The sequence below is a fragment of the Diorhabda sublineata genome, chromosome 4 (assembly GCF_026230105.1).
Source record: "Diorhabda sublineata isolate icDioSubl1.1 chromosome 4, icDioSubl1.1, whole genome shotgun sequence".
NCBI classification, from domain to species: Eukaryota; Metazoa; Arthropoda; class Insecta; order Coleoptera; family Chrysomelidae; genus Diorhabda; species Diorhabda sublineata.
Window position 1 is genome coordinate 36,464,304 of NC_079477.1, and position 17,602 is coordinate 36,481,905.

Below are 17,602 nucleotides of genomic sequence, written 5' to 3' on the forward strand. Positions count from 1 at the left end.
TCTTCGCTTCTTTTGGATTTTCGAGATATTTCCTCAGTTTCCTTTGAGTTTTCGAGATATTTCTTCAGTTTCCTTTAGATTTTCAAAATATTTCTTCGTTTCCTTTGGGATTTCGAGATATTTCTTCGCTTCTTTTGGATTTTCAAGATATTTCTTCGCTTCTTTTGGATTTTCGAGATATTTCCTCAGTTTCCTTTGAGTTTTCGAGATATATCTTCAGTTTCCTTTGGGTTTTCGAGATATTTCTTCGCTTCTTTTGGATTTTCGAGATATTTCCTCAGTTTCCTTTGAGTTTTCGAGATATTTCTTCAGTTTCCTTTGGGTTTTCGAGGTATTTCTTCGTTTCATTTGAGTTTTCGAGATATTTCTTCCTTTTTTTTAGGATTTTCGTACTATTTCTTCGTTTCTTTTAGGTTTTTCGAAATATTTCTTCATTTCCTTTGAGTTTTCGAGATATTTCTTCGTTTCTTTTAGATTTTTCGAGACATTTCTCCGTTTCTCTTACATTTTCGAGACATTTCTTTATTTCCTTTGAGTTTTCGAGATATTTTTTCAGTTTCCTTTGGATTTTCAAGATATTTCTTCGCTTCTTTTGGATTTTCCAGATATTTCTTCAGTTTCCTTTAGATTTTCGAGATATATCTTCAGTTTCCTTTGGGGTTTCGAGATATTTCTTCGTTTCTTTTAGGTTTTTCGTACTATTTCTTCGTTTCTTTTAGATTTTTCGAGACATTTCTCCGTTTCTCTTACATTTTCGAGACATTTCTTTATTTCCTTTGAGTTTTCGAGATATTTTTTCAGTTTCCTTTGGATTTTCAAGATATTTCTTCGCTTCTTTTGGATTTTCCAAATATTTCTTCAGTTTCCTTTAGATTTTCGAGATATATCTTCAGTTTCCTTTGGGGTTTCGAGATATTTCTTCGTTTCTTTTAGGTTTTTTCGTACTATTTCTTCGTTTCTTTTAGGTTTTTCGAAATATTTCTTCATTTCCTTTGAGTTTTCGAGATATTTCTTCGTTTCTTTTAGATTTTTCGAGACATTTCTCCGTTTCTCTTACATTTTCGAGACATTTCTTTATTTCCTTTGAGTTTTCGAGATATTTTTTCAGTTTCCTTTGGGTTTTCGAGATATTTCTTCGCTTCTTTTGGATTTTCGAGATATTTCCTCAGTTTCCTTTGAGTTTTCGAGATATTTCTTCGCTTCTTTTGGATTTTCAAGATATTTCTTCGCTTCTTTTGGATTTTCGAGATATTTCCTCAGTTTCATTTGAGTTTTCGAGATATTTCTTCAGTTTCCTTTGGGTTTTCGAGATATTTCTTCGTTTCTTTTAGGTTTTCGAGATATATCTTCAGTTTCCTTTGGATTTTTGAGATATTTCTTCAGTTTCCTTTGGGTTTTTAGAGATATCTCAATTGCGGTTTTCGAGACATAACATATCTCCTTAAACCTATACGTATATACTTTCGTTACATGCGACGCTCACTTCTCCCCGACGATTTCCCGTAGTTTCCCATTTTGTTTCGAAACGTTTGTCAAGTTTTTGTTATAAAAACAAACACATTGTTTCAAAAGTCGTGTATAAAGAAGAATTTGTCGATTCCCTTCACGATACACAGAAAATAAACCGAATAAAACAGTTGAAACGAGAAAGATTCTCGTAACGCCAACTTTCTTTTCGTCTTAAAAGTTGAATATAAAAATGGACGTGAAACAACGGCTAGAACGAAAGAGAGAGAGAGGAGAAAAAAGCTGGTAATAAATGTACTTACTTCGTGATACCATAAGATTCTGTGCTGTTTGGGATTCGCTTTGATGCTGCACTCGAAGTAAACGTCGTCTCCTTCTTTTATGTCTTCTGGATTTAGAGTATTACCTAAATGAAGAACCACTTGCGGGGGATCTGGGAAATAATAACGAGAAATAACAAAAAAAAAAAAAATATATACAAAAATCTTTTTTTATTTACGTATGTTTTAGGAGTTTGAGACATATAAATAAACGGAAAAAAAAACGATCGGAAAATTACGGTAGAACGTAAAACGACGACGGAACGATCGATAAATGACAAAAAAACGACAATAGACGAAAGAAAAACGATTGTGGATTGAAAGGAGAACGGGAGGTAACGAAACAGATAAAAATTATTGGGAAATTACATCAAAGCGACACAGTACAATTAAAGAAGAAGGAAAGTGAAACGAGGCAAAAACCCGATGAAAAACGAGACAAAAAAGACAAAAAATGAATGGGAACCGACAATAGATAAATAGAAAACGATTATGGATTGGGAGAAGAATATAATATATCGAAACAGAGAAAAAGAAGCATAAGAATTATTAGGAAATAAAATAAAAACGACAATGGAAGAGAAATGGAGGTAAAACGAGAAGAAAGCTCGAGACAATTGAATGACAAATGCCAAAGAATGAAAGAAAAAACGACTAAAAGACGGAGAAATGGTAGAAAAAAGATAAAATTAAATAAAAATTATGGAGCTGAACAAATGGAAGAGAAAGAAATGATAAAATGACCACAAACCGACGAATAATGAGAGAAGGATAAAAATGTCATAAAAACGACAAGAATCGATGAAAGAAGAATAGGAGAACGAAAGAAAAACGACATAAAACGTGAGAGAGACAAAGAACGGAGAAAAATGAAAGAAAAACAACAACAAACATCGAAAAAAATGGCATAAAATGGAAAAAATTAACGAAGGATGACTGAAAACAATAAAAAACGACAAACGAACAAGAAAAACAGGTGACTAAAATCGACAAGAACAACAAAGATCGTCAAAAAAGTACAAAAACACATCAAAAGAATGATAGAAAAATATTATAAAATAACAAAAACGATGAATAGTGGAAAAAAAATAACAACAAACGACGAAAATCGTCAAAAAAAGACAGAAACACAACTAAAAATAAGGCAAATAGATGGAAAAATATCAGAAAATGACTGGAAAATAACAAAAATCGATGAAAGAAGAATGGGAAAACAAAAGAAAAACGACAAAAAACGTGAGGGAGACAAAAAACGGAGAAATATGAAAGAAAAAGAGTAAAAAACTTCGAAAAACGACAGATAAACAAGAAAAAAATAAAAGAAAAATAACAATAAACGACGAAAATCGACAAGAACGAAGATCATCAGAAAATGACAAAAATTGAAAGGAAAGTATCATAAATTGACTGAAAACATGAAAAAATTACAAAGCAATATCAAAAAGGATGAAAAATGAAAGGGAAATAACAAAAAAAAAATGAATAGTGAAAGGAAAAGAGCAACAAACGTTGAAAATCGACAAGAGCAACAAAAAAGACAAAAACACGACAAAAAATAACGAAAATAGGTAGAAAAATATCAGAAAATCACTAAAAAATATCAAAAAACGATAAAAAAAGAAAAAAAAACAAACTTAAACGACGAAGAATGATAGAAGAACAATAAAAACTTCGGAAAACAACAAAAAACGTCGAAAAAAGAGAGAAACGCCAAAAAAGGTGAAAAATGAAAAGAAAAACAACAAAAAAGGCAAAAAATGAAAGGAAAATAACAAAAAAAAATTAATAGTGAAAGGAAAAGAACAACAAACGTTGAAAATCGACAAGAGCAACAAAAAAGACAAAAACACGACAAAAAATAACGAAAATAGGTAGAAAAATATCAGAAAATCAATAAAAAATATCAAAAAACGATAAAAAAAGAAAAAAAAACAAACTTAAACGACGAAGAATAACAGAAGAACAATAAAAACTTCGGAAAACAACAAAAAACGTCGAAAAAAGAGAGAAACGCCAAAAAAGGTGAAAAATGAGAAGAAAAACAACGAAAAAGGCAAAAAATGAAAGGAAAATAACAAAAAAAAATTAATAGTGAAAGGAAAAGAACAACAAACGTTGAAAATCGACAAGAGCAACAAAAAAGACAAAAACACGACAAAAAATAACGAAAATAGGTAGAAAAATATCAGAAAATCACTAAAAAATATCAAAAAAAGATAAAAAAAGAAAAAAAAACAAACTTAAACGACGAAGAATGATAGAAGAACAATAAAAACTTCGGAAAACAACAAAAAACGTCGAAAAAAGAGAGAAACGCCAAAAAAGGTGAAAAATGAGAAGAAAAACAACGAAAAAGGCAAAAAATGAAAGGAAAATAACAAAAAAAAAATTAATAGTGAAAGGAAAAGAACAACAAACGTTGAAAATCGACAAGAGCAACAAAAAAGACAAAAACACGACAAAAAATAACGAAAATAGGTAGAAAAATATCAGAAAATCACTAAAAAATATCAAAAAACGATAAAAAAAGAAAAAAAAAACAAACTTAAACGACGAAGAATGATAGAAGAACAATAAAAACTTCGGAAAACAACAAAAAACGTCGAAAAAAGAGAGAAACGCCAAAAAAGGTGAAAAATGAAAAGAAAAACAACAAAAAAGGCAAAAAATGAAAGGAAAATAACAAAAAAAAATTAATAGTGAAAGGAAAAGAACAACAAACGTTGAAAATCGACAAGAGCAACAAAAAAGACAAAAACACGACAAAAAATAACGAAAATAGGTAGAAAAATATCAGAAAATCAATAAAAAATATCAAAAAACGATAAAAAAAGAAAAAAAAACAAACTTAAACGACGAAGAATAACAGAAGAACAATAAAAACTTCGGAAAACAACAAAAAACGTCGAAAAAAGAGAGAAACGCCAAAAAAGGTGAAAAATGAGAAGAAAAACAACGAAAAAGGCAAAAAATGAAAGGAAAATAACAAAAAAAAATTAATAGTGAAAGGAAAAGAACAACAAACGTTGAAAATCGACAAGAGCAACAAAAAAGACAAAAACACGACAAAAAATAACGAAAATAGGTAGAAAAATATAAGAAAATCACTAAAAAATATCAAAAAAAGATAAAAAAAGAAAAAAAAACAAACTTAAACGACGAAGAATAACAGAAGAACAATAAAAACTTCGGAAAACAACAAAAAACGTCGAAAAAAGAGAGAAACGCCAAAAAAGGTGAAAAATGAGAAGAAAAACAACGAAAAAGGCAAAAAATGAAAGGAAAATAACAAAAAAAAATTAATAGTGAAAGGAAAAGAACAACAAACGTTGAAAATCGACAAGAGCAACAAAAAAGACAAAAACACGACAAAAAATAACGAAAATAGGTAGAAAAATATAAGAAAATCAATAAAAAATATCAAAAAACGATAAAAAAAGAAAAAAAAAACAAACTTAAACGACGAAGAATAACAGAAGAACAATAAAAAACTTCGGAAAACAACAAAAAATGTCGAAAAAAGAGAGGTGAAAAATGAAAAGAAAAACTACAAAAAATGACATAAGAACAAACGAGAAATGGACGTAAATAAACATAATACATAAATGTACGACTTATCAGAATCCTTTTTTTGTGGAAATCTCCACCTTGGGAGTTGGAATTAAAAAAAAAATCGAGTAAATTGAAAAAGAGAAAAAAATCGAGTAAATTGAAAAAGAAAAAAAGAAAAAGAAACGCCGGTGGTTCGTTTGGTTGAATTCGAAATGGGGAAACGGTTTTACGAGAGGAAATTTAGTGGGACGATTTCGGTAAATATCCTGTCAGTGTAAAAATTATTACCGGAGGAAAATACAATCTCGCACATTCTTAATAAGATGAAAATCATTGCAACACGGTTGTGGCGGTAAAGAAATAATAATAAAAGAAAAAAAAAAAAAAAAAAATAAAGCGGCGATACGCGAGGTATCGCGTCAACGTGGAAAAGACATTCGTTATAATCAGCGGCGGAGGAGGCGGCGGCGACGGCGTTTCTGTACCTTTTAAATCCACAGAACGTAACAAAGAATTTTCCAAGTAGGTACAGAAAAATGTCGAAAACGACGAAAAAGCTGAGAGAAAGCGATGATAAAAGCAGAAAAATATTATAAGAATGCGATAGAACGACGTGAAATTGAAAAACGATACACAAAAACGGTAAATAGACACAAAAATGGAAGGAAAACATGCAAGAAAGACAAACGAATGAAAAAAAATAACAGAAAAACGAATAGAAATAACAAAAAAGGAAAAGAAAAGATGAAAAATGGCGAAAAATCATATGAATGTGGGAAAATTATATGAAAATATGAAAAAATCGAGGAAAAGTGTAAGAAAAAGAATGAAGAATTATGGATAATGAGGAAAATACTGAACAAGACACTAAAATGGGAGATATTTGACAGAAGAAAACCAGAAGAAAGATACGTAAAAGAAAATAGACCGATATAGAAACAACATAAAGTGAAATGATTGAAAAAAAAATGGGAGAACGGCAAGAAATGAGAGGATAACGAAGAAAACATGGAAAATTGATGGAATAGATACAAAAATTACGAAATCTTATCAAAGGGGCGTTGGAAAAAATACGGAAATAATGATAGAACGGTAAGATAAATTACAGAAAAACCTGAAAAAACGACGAAAATTATAGGAAAACATTAAAATATCTCAAAAATCGACAAAAACCACGGGGAAATATCAAAAACCTACGAATGATATAGAAAAATGACCGAAATTACAGAAAAAATGATGAAATATGCAGAAAATTGATGAAAAAACTGATTTGACAGAAAAATTATGAGAAATTAAATGAGAATGAAAACAAAAAAATCATAAAAAACACGCAAAAATGTGAAAACTGATATCAAAATTACGAATAATAGCAGGAGAATGACTTTATACACAGAAAACCATGAAAAACCCGACGAAAATAATAGAGAAACAGAAAAAATCACTTAACGGAAGAAACTGACAAAAAAACTACAAAAAATATTTGTACAGACTGAAAAACCAAAAACATCATGGACTAAATTGAAAGAAAAATGATATAAAACATGCAAAAATTAAAGAAAATGATATAAAACTTATAAAAAATTACTTAATATACGAAAAACTTGAAAAAAAAAAACGGAAATTTGATAAAAAATAACTTTACTGCTAGAAAATCGATAGAAATTCATAAACAAACCAAGGAAACTGACCAAAAAGTAAGAAAAACAGAATTTTACCAAAGAAAATCCATAAAAACTGATAGAAAAATGACTTTACTGCCATGAAAATGATAGGAAATCATAAAAAACCGAAGGAACTGAAATAAAAACTACGAAATATGGCAGGATAATGATTTTATAGACAGGAAAACACAAAAAAACGACGAAAATGACAGAAAAACTACAAAAAAACAATTTTACAGGAAGGAAAACTGAAGAAATTATGGCAAAAAAACGACGAAAGTGGAAGAAAAATTTCATGAAAATGATGGAAAATCGATTTTACAAAGAGAAAAATGATATACAAACACATGAGAAAATTATAAGAAAAATTACAAAAAATAACTTGACAGACGAAAAAATGTGAGAAAAAAAAAACGAGAAAATGAGAGAAGAATCACAAAAAATGAGAGAAAAACGATAGAAAATCATAAAAAAACAACGAAACTTACAAAAAACTATGAAATATGGCAAGAGGATGATTTTACAGACAGAATAACCAAAGAAAATCCGCAAAAGCTGACAGAAAAATGACTTTACTGTCAAGGAAATGATGGGAAATCACAAAAAACGAAGAAACTGCCAGAAAAACGATAAAAAATCATAAAAAAACCGACGAAAATAACAGAAAAACTACAAAGAGTAATTTTAAATGAAGAGAAACCAAGAAAACCAAGAAGAAACCGACGAAATTGGCAGAAAACGTCAAAAAAATGACTTAACAAATGAAACTGACCAAAAAATTGCAAAAAATATTTATACAAACTGAAAAACCAAAGAAATCATGGAAAAGACGACGAAACTGGAAAGGAAAATTACATAAAAATGATGGAAAATTGATTTTACACAGCGGAGAAACATAAAAAAATTAACGAAAATGTTATAAAAACTACAAAAAATGATTTAATTGACGAAAAACTTTGAAAAAATAACGAGAAACTTGGAAAAAACTCAAAAAAATGACAGAAAATTGAATTTACCGCCAGAAAAACGATAGAAAATCATAAAAAAAAACCGACGAAAATAACAGAAAAACTACAATGAATAATTTTACAGGAAAAGAAACCAAAAAAAAACAAGGAGAAACCGACGAAATTGGCAGAAAACATAGAAAAAATGAATTGGCAGACAAAACTGACCAAAAAATTGCAAAAAATATTTGTACAAACTGAAAAACCAAAGAAATCATGGAAAAACGACGAAACTGGAAAGGAAAATTACATAAAAATGATGGAAAATTGATTTTACTCAGCGGAGAAACATAAAAAAATTAACGAAAATGTTATAAAAACTACAAAAAATGATTTAATTGACGAAAAACTTTGAAAAAATAACGAGAAACGTGGAGAAAACTCAAAAAAATGACAGAAAATTGAATTTACCGCCAGAAAAACGATATAAAATCATAAAAAAAACCGACGAAAATAACAGAAAAACTACAAAGAATAATTTTAAATGAAGAGAAACCAAGAAAAACAAGAAACCGACGAAATTGGCAGAAAACGTCAAAAAAATGACTTAACAAATGAAACTGACCAAAAAATTGCAAAAAATATTTATACAAACTGAAAAACCAAAGAAATCATGGAAAAACGACGAAACTGGAAAGGAAAATTACATAAAAATGATGGAAAATTGATTTTATACAGCGGAGAAACATGAAAAAATTAACGAAAGTGTTATAAAAACTACAAAAAATGATTTAATTGACGAAAAACTTTGAAAAAATAACGAGAAACTTGGAAAAAACTCAAAAAAATGACAGAAAATTGAATTTACCGCCAGAAACTACAATGAATAATTTTACAGGAAAAGAAACCAAAAAAAAACAAGGAGAAACCGACGAAATTGGCAGAAAACATAGAAAAAATGAATTGGCAGACAAAACTGACCAAAAAATTGCAAAAAATATTTGTACAAACTGAAAAAATAACGAGAAACATGGAGAAAACTCAAAAAAAATGACAGAAAATTGACTTTACCGCCAGAAAAACGATAAAAAATCATAAAAAATCGACGAAAATAACCGTAAATCTACAAAAAATAATTTTACAAGAATTAAAACCAAAGAAACCATAAAAAAACCGTCAAAATTAGTATTAAAACTACGAAAAACCACTTCACCTCTAAACAAGACACCCCTCCGAAAAATAAAACATAAAGGATAAGATAAAGAAGAAAAATAAAAAAAAAAAAACTACTACCAACAATCGAGCAGATCATAAATCCCAAACTTTAATTTAGGTAAATAGCAACAACAACAAAACCGGCCGGAAACGCGATCCCCACATCCAAATTCAACTTTCTCCCCAAGGCAACATTTCAACACACCGAGAAAGAAAAGACGAAGAGAATACAAGGAGAGAGAGAGAGAGAGAGAGAGAGAGAGAGAGAGAGAGAGAAAGAGAGAGAGAGATAGCAGAAAGATAATTTATTCAAACACATATAAATATCAAGTTATGAATGGATGATATTCGCCCCGACGATTTCAATCTTAATTAAAATACGCAAACACCAAGAGAAATTCAACCCGCGTTTTCTAGAAAAAAATTCCCGTATCACCCTCGTATTATACGCACATCGGATATATATATGTGTGTGTGTAGAGGTGGAATTTTACTTACAGACGACGTTTAACTTGAATGAATCCTCCAAACCGACGCCGGTAAGTTTGGGATTTTCACCGACGCACTTGAAAACGCTATTATCGTCTTCCGGGACCGGTACGAACGTAATAGTCGTTAGTACGGATGTTTCATTTTCTTGTGCGTTGACCTGAAATTCGTCCGGAATGAGAATGTGCATCCGGCTGGACGAAATTATCGACGACAAATCATCGGTTTTAATTTTTTTCTTTTCTTTTCTTTTCCTCATTATTATTATTATTATTATTATTATTGTTATTGAAAGAATTAATTCGTTCCGCGCGGCGTGTAGATGCGAAATTTAAAAACGCGTACGGAAAGTTTCAGATTGAAAATTGGGGTTTTGTTAGTTTTGGAAGCTCCCCTGTAACTATGGAACGTTATTAATAATATGGATTGTTGTGAAACAATTTTTATTAATTTTGGTTACTCCATATACGTGAAAACCTTTTTAAAAGCGAATTTATTTTAGAAAAAAAAACTTTTCGATTCAAAATTGTCAAGAATTTCGATTTTAATGGACTGTTGTTTAAGATTTTCTGTCAAATTTGACGTACAATGATCAATTAATTTATAAAATCATTATAAGGATAGATAAATAGTTTTGGAAGACCCCCCGTAGTAGTAAATCTTCCAAAAACCGTGAAAAACTTGACAAGATATAGAGAATTTCGCTTTTTATGAACTATTTTCCAAAAAAATCAGTCACAATTGACGTATAATGATCGATAAATGGATAAAGGATGAATTACTAGTTTTGGAAGTCCCCCTATAACACCAACTTTCCCTAAAAACCTGTGAAATTCATCAAAATGACGATAAATTCGATTTTAATTGAGTTTTTTTCAAGAAAATCTGTCAAAATTGACGTATAATGATCAAATAATTTATAAAATCATTACGAGAATAAATAAATAGTTTTGGAAGACCCCCCGTAGTAGTAAGTCTTCCAAAAAACGTGTAAAACCTGACAAGATATCAAGAATTTCGATTTTAATGGACTATTTTCCAAAAATATCAGTCACAATTGACGTATAATTATCAATAAATGAATAAAGGATGAATTACTAGTTTTGGAAGACCACCTGTAATATTAACTCGCGTTAAAATGTAAAATTTGACGAAATGACAACAATTTCGATTTTAATGAACTATTTTCCAAAAAAATCAGTCACAATTGACGTATAATGATCGATAAATGGATAAAGGATGAATTACTAGTTTTGGAAGTCCCCCTATAACAATAACTTTCCCTAAAAACGTGTGAAATTCATCAAAATGACGATAAATTCGATTTAAATCGAGTTTTTCTCAAGGAAATTTGTCAAAATTGACGTATATTGATCAATCAAGAATAAATTACCAGTTTTTGAAGTCCCCTTGTAAAATGAAGTCTTTCTAAAAACGTGTACAATTTAGGAAAGATTTTCTATAGAAAAGAAAAATATTATCAATTATGGATTTTTAATTGAAAATTGTCGAAAGCATGTAAAATTCCAAAAATAATATCATAAAAACTAATTTACTTCTTAAAAAATTCGTAAAATAATTCGAAAAAGAATTTTCTATTAAAATTTTGTTGAAAAAAAAACTATCTGAGCTATTTTTTTACAAAAAAAAATTTACGAAAATAACATGGGATTATAAATTAGAATATTTCGATGAATAAAAATGTTAGTAATTTTTGGAGGCTCCCCTGTAACTATTAATTGTTTAGAAGCGGACATATTAAAAAAAAGATTATCAGTTGAAACATGTAGAATTTGAAAAAATGTCAAAAATACCAAAAACAAACATATTTTTCAAAAGATTCGTAAAATAAATTCAAAAAAGAAATTTTCCATTAAAATTTAAAAAAAAAAACATATTTTGACTAACAATTCCGATAGATTTTAAATTTTAATTAATATCTTTAGAAGTCCCCCTGTAATATTCAATATTTTAAACAAACGTATACAAATTTTGAAAAAGAGAGTTAAAAAATTCGATAAATATCAAATCATTAAAAAACTTGATCGCAAATTTTTGAACTTACCCGGCCTCTTCTAAACGGTCTGTTATCTCTGCTCCAAGAAACCAGAGCCTTCGGTCTGGAACCTTCTACTTCGCATTGGATCGACACCTCCTCGTTAGCCACCAGCTCCCTCGGTTTATTGATGATGTTCACCGAAAGAGGTCTCACTGGAAGAGGAAAATCGTAACCGGAAATACATCCGGATGATAGATCTTCATTTAACATACAGGGTTATACGAAAGCGAAGTCACGAAGAAAGACAAATGATATCATTAAATCAATCGAGAGTTATCTGAACGTAAATTTTCATATACAGGGTGGTTTAAACAAAGCTACAATTGATTTTATCCATTTTTATAGAGATAAATTATCGTTAAATATACGGGGTAATACGAAAATAATATTGAGAAAGAAAACAAGAATTTAATGACATCATTAAATTAATTGAGAATTATCTGAACGTGAATTTTGATATACAGGGTGATTTAAACAAAACTACAATTGATTTTATCCATTTTAATAGAGATAAATCATCGTTAAATATACGGGGTTATACGAAAATTATGTTGAGAAGGAAAACAAGAGTTCAATGACATCATTTAATCAATTGAGAGTTATCTGAATTGAAATTTTCATATACAGGGTAATTTAAACAAAACTACAATTGATTTTATCCATTTTAATAGAGATAAATCATCGTTAAATATACGGGGTCATACGAAAATTATGTTGAGAAGGAAAACAAGAGTTCAATGACATCAGTAATCCAATCGAGAGTTATATGAAATGAAATTTTCATATACAGGGTGATTTAAACAAAACTACAATTGATTTTATCCATTTTTATAGAGATAAATCATCGTTAAATATACGGGGTAATACGAAAATTATGTTGAGAAGGAAAACAAGAATTTAATGACATCATTAAATCAATTAAGAATTATCTGAACGTGAATTATGATATACAGGGTGATTTAAACAAAACTACAATTGATTTTATCCATTTTTATAGAGATAAATCATCGTTAAATATACGGGGTAATACGAAAATTATGTTGAGAAGGAAAACAAGAATTTAATGACATCATTAAATCAATTGAGAATTATCTGAACGTGAATTATGATATACAGGGTGATTTAAACAAATCTACAATTGATTTTATCCATTTTTATAGAGATAAATCATCGTTAAATATACGGGGTAATACGAAAATTATGTTGAGAAGGAAAACAAGAATTTAATGACATCATTAAATCAATTGAGAATTATCTGAACGTGAATTATGATATACAGGGTGATTTAAACAAAACTACAATTGATTTTATCCATTTTTATAGAGATAAATCATCGTTAAATATACGGGGTTATACGAAAATTATGTTAAGAAGGAAAACAAGAGTTCAATGACATCATTAAATCAATTGAGAGTTATCTGAACGAAAATTTTTCATATACAAGGTGATTTAAACAAGATTACACATCATTTCATCACTTTTATGGAGGTAAATTTTTGTTAAATATACAGGGTAATACGAAAACAATGTAGTAACTAGTAAAAATAATTACCAATCAAATCGCGAACCATCCGAACATAAATTGAATATACAGGGTGTTCTGGGAATAAAGTACTTACGTAATAATTCAAGCCGGACCGTTTTTTCGGACGGCATCATCAATTTAGTGTTGCTAGCCTGACATTTATAAGTAGAATTGAGATGATCTCTAGTCACCCCGCTTATTTTTAACTTATTCACCATCATGTGATTGCCTATTTCTTCTACGTGCCCTTCGATCAATCTCTCGTTCATAAACCAAGAGACGGTCGGCGTCGGTCGACCTGACAATAACAAATAATAGACATCGATATAACTTTCTTTATTTTTTATTTTTTCAAACAAAAATTATGTCACGTAAATTTTAGACGAAATACAACGAAAACAACCCCTTATAGATATAAGATATTCAGTGATGGCGTTAGGAAAGCTCTCGGTAAAATTGAGAGAAAGCATTCCGGATTTCATGCGATAGGAATCCGGAATGGCTGTCCGGGGAGTTTCGCCACTCCACGCTATTATCTGGAAAGTGTCTTAGATCCTATTTTCCTTTTTGTTCGGTTATATGTATGAGACCGTTGTTTAAAGTGTCGTAAACGATTTATTTTACGTTAATTTCAAAGGAAATTTCGATATTTTCGATAAAACTTACCCCCTCTCACTTCGCACGTTAATACGAGATCGGTTTTTTCTTCTAAGGGACCAACCGTATGGTTCACGTCCCTTCCGGAATTGTCGTAGATGAGAAGTTGATGTGGGGGGACTGGAACAAAGATAATCTTTGCTTCAACTCGATCGAAACCGTGAAACTTTTCATTTACGAGGTGATATAAGATGATATAGAAACGGTGGAGGGTTTCCCATCACGATTTATCCGATACTTATTTTTCTACATACTGTTTTTTATCAATAAAAATCAAACATAACAGTATAGAATCGATTGTCTTCTTCAGATGCCCATGTTACTACTTATTAGTGGTAAATATTGTTTATAATTTTCAAATTTGTAAAAATCTTGTTGTTTTTATCGAAAATTTGGAGAAAATCATGATGATACATTCTCGAGAATTATATTTGTAAATAAAACATGGATATATGACAATGGAAACAAATTGAGTTCTTGGTAGGACAATAATATCAATTTTGGAAGTTGTAACTCAATCACCCAGTATATCGATATTTTGATCAAAAGAGTTTTGTCAAATATATCGAGATTAACCGTATTTTTAAGAAAAACCTGTCAAAATTGATGTGCAAATATATCATAGTAAATATTTATATGAATACATTTTGGAACGTCCCCTGTAGCTATGAATTTTTGAAACTGATATTTTATTAGTCACGTGATGGAAGACCTCTACCGTTTCTATATGTTGATCAATAGAATAATTCCTTTTCTAATTATTTCAAGTTTTTTTTAAATAATTATAATTTATCACAATTCTATGAATAATTGCCCTAAAACTTTCAATAACCTTTCATTTTAAAGTATTTTCTACGTTCTATAAAAAAAATTCCTCCAAAAAGTACTATTTGCGAGTTATTTGTCAAAAATCATTTTGGATTGAACTAAACAAAAAAAAACGTGAATTTTCTTAAAAATCATTTTCATTAATTTTGAGCGAACTAATAAATCGAAAAAAACTTCACCAAAAGTAGCACAAGAAAATACGTATATATCAATTTCAAACAATATTTATAAACATTTTTAAAAACTCTCGCATTTTTACATTCAAATTATGTTATACGACAACGTATGTCGATAGTAAAAGTTATACTTCTAAATAATAAACCGTGTACTGAAGAGGCGCAATAAGATTGAAACCGATCAAAAGTTATACGAATTATTTTATTTCCTTTTAAAGGTTTACGTGTCTGGAGTCAATTTCAGTAACAGACAGTTAAAAAGGCGATTTTGTCGTCGTCAGAACACACATTAAGATATGATCTTCTAATTACGTATATAGACGTTCGACATGAAAGTCAAATAGTTTTATTGGAAAATTTTACAAACTTTGATGAATATAAAAGATTAGGTGGGTTGTTCATCAAAATTCAATTTCCGCACGCTATAATGCGAATAAAATTAACCATTACACTAGGTCTCAATATGATAGAAATAATTGTTAAAAAATGGTTTATTAGTAAAGAAATACTCACATTTTGTGCTTCATAATTAAATGATCACTCTGTATACACTAAATCACTATAAATATTAACATATAACGAACATTTTCCGTATTTTATATAGAAAACAAAATGGCTACTTATTAGCTTTGACCACAATGGCGACTATTAAATACAAATTTTTATATCACGTAAATCGCTATTGCGTATCGGTATTTAAGAATTATTATCATAAACATATATAAAAAAAACATAAATTAAGTAATTTTTAGAATAAATACACTAAATTGAGATGATTCTTTGGATAAACTCAAAAAAAACACTCGATGTATTACCACGACGATCGTTAGACTAAACTGACGTCTAATATCGATCTATGATTGATCGAATACCACGTGACCGGATGTTGCAGATCGAACTGGGCGGAGTATCATAGATAAACGAATCAACATAGAGGTTCAAAAATTAAATTATTGGTATATCCAGTGGTGGCGTGTATACTAATTGGAGGATAAAAAAGAAATTTTCTAAATTAAAATATGAATATTTTTACTGTATAAATTGATTTTTTTCAAGAGTCTTATTCACTTAGTTCTTAATCATTTTACTACCAAAGTGTTATTCACGCTTCCGAAAACGAATTTTCAAACCTAAAATAGAATTTCATTACGTTCCGCCTCAACGGTAATTATAATTTAATCATTTTATACATTTTAAGCAGACGGTTCATTTAAAACATTAGACGCACTCGGTATTTCGAAGACGACGTTTCGAGACTCTCATTAATTTTTTATTATGGAAAAATACGTACCTATAACGGTTAAGTTTATAGCGAAATTTCTCGTTGGGGATACTTTGAAATCGACTCTGCATCTATATACGCCTTCGTCGTCCAATTGCACTCCGTCTAATGTTAGAGCTGCTGGTCTGGATACGGTGACGAAGTACGCCCTCGGACCGAACATCTTCGAATCGGACCAATGGAGAGCTTTGTTGAAAGCCCTACCTCTTACGTCAAAACTGAAATGGAAAAAATTGAGGTTAGGTTAGAACCGAATGGAGTACTTCGGAGTAGAATAAAATAAAATAGATTAGAGTAGTTCTGGATGGATTTTGATGAATTAAGCCACATAGAGAGTAAATTGAACTAAACTAGACTTTGAAATAATCTGCGAATATCTACTACGTCAAAATAAAACTGAATAGTGTACTCTGTAGTGCAATATTGAGTAGAACCATAGATAAATTGATATATAGAAGGGTATATGGAAAATAAAATGATTAATAATAACGAATAGTCAATGAATTGATTTGATGCATCGTTCCGTAGTCACAGAACTAAATAATGTAGTTCGGAGTACAATCTAAAGAATACAATCATAGATAAATCATTACATAGAGGTTTAATAGAGACATAGACAAAAATAGACAATGAAATCTTCTGGGAATATGTATTACGTCAAAATAAAACTGAATAGTGTACTCTGTAGTGCAATATAAAGAGTAGAACCATAGATAAATTGATATACGGAAGGGTATATGGAAAATAAAATGATTAATAATAACGAATAGTCAATGAACTGATTTGGTGCATCGTTCCGTAGTCACAGAACTAAATAATGTAGTTCGGAGTACATTCTAAAGAATACAATCATAGATAAATCATTACATAGAGGTTTATTAGAGACATAGACAAAAATAGACAATGAAATCTTCTGGGAATATGTATTACGTCAAAATAAAACTGAATAGTGTACTCTGTAGTGCAATATAAAGAGTAGAACCATAGATAAATTGATATATAGAAGGGTATATGGAAAATAAAATGATTAATAATAACGAATAGTCAATGAACTGATTTGGTGCATCGTTCCGTAGTCACAGAACTAAATAATGTAGTTCGGAGTACATTCTAGAAAATACAAACATAGATAAATCATTACATAGAGGTTTATTAGAGACATAGACAAAAATAGAGAATGAAATCTTCTGGGAATATGTATTACGTCAAAATAAAACTGAATAGTGTACTCTGTAGTGCAATATAAAGAGTAGAACCATAGATAAATTGATATATAGAAGGGTATATGGAAAATAAAATGATTAATAATAACGAATAGTCAATGAACTGATTTGGTGCATCGTTCCGTAGTCACAGAACTAAATAATGTAGTTCGGAGTACATTCTAAAAAATACAATCATAGATAAATCATTACATAGAGGTT

At 29.6% G+C, this 17,602-nt stretch overlaps 1 protein-coding gene across 2 annotated transcripts in view; it reads right to left on the reverse strand.

The window, feature by feature from the left end:
- Window positions 1–17,602, reverse strand: part of LOC130443185 (synaptogenesis protein syg-2-like) — a 234,091-nt gene that overhangs the window by 8,322 nt on the left and 208,167 nt on the right. Inside the window, exons 3-8 of one of the 2 annotated variants that reach the window (XM_056777696.1) lie at window positions 16,188–16,396; window positions 13,902–14,012; window positions 13,330–13,533; window positions 11,717–11,862; window positions 9,661–9,811; window positions 1,770–1,900 (exon numbers count right to left, since the gene is read on the reverse strand). In XM_056777696.1, coding sequence (XP_056633674.1) covers window positions 1,770–1,900; window positions 9,661–9,811; window positions 11,717–11,862; window positions 13,330–13,533; window positions 13,902–14,012; window positions 16,188–16,396 — 952 coding nt within the window. Of the gene's footprint in view, window positions 1–1,769; window positions 1,901–9,660; window positions 9,812–11,716; window positions 11,863–13,329; window positions 13,534–13,901; window positions 14,013–16,187; window positions 16,397–17,602 lie in introns of those variants that run through there. The other variant, XM_056777695.1, reaches the window with a different exon arrangement.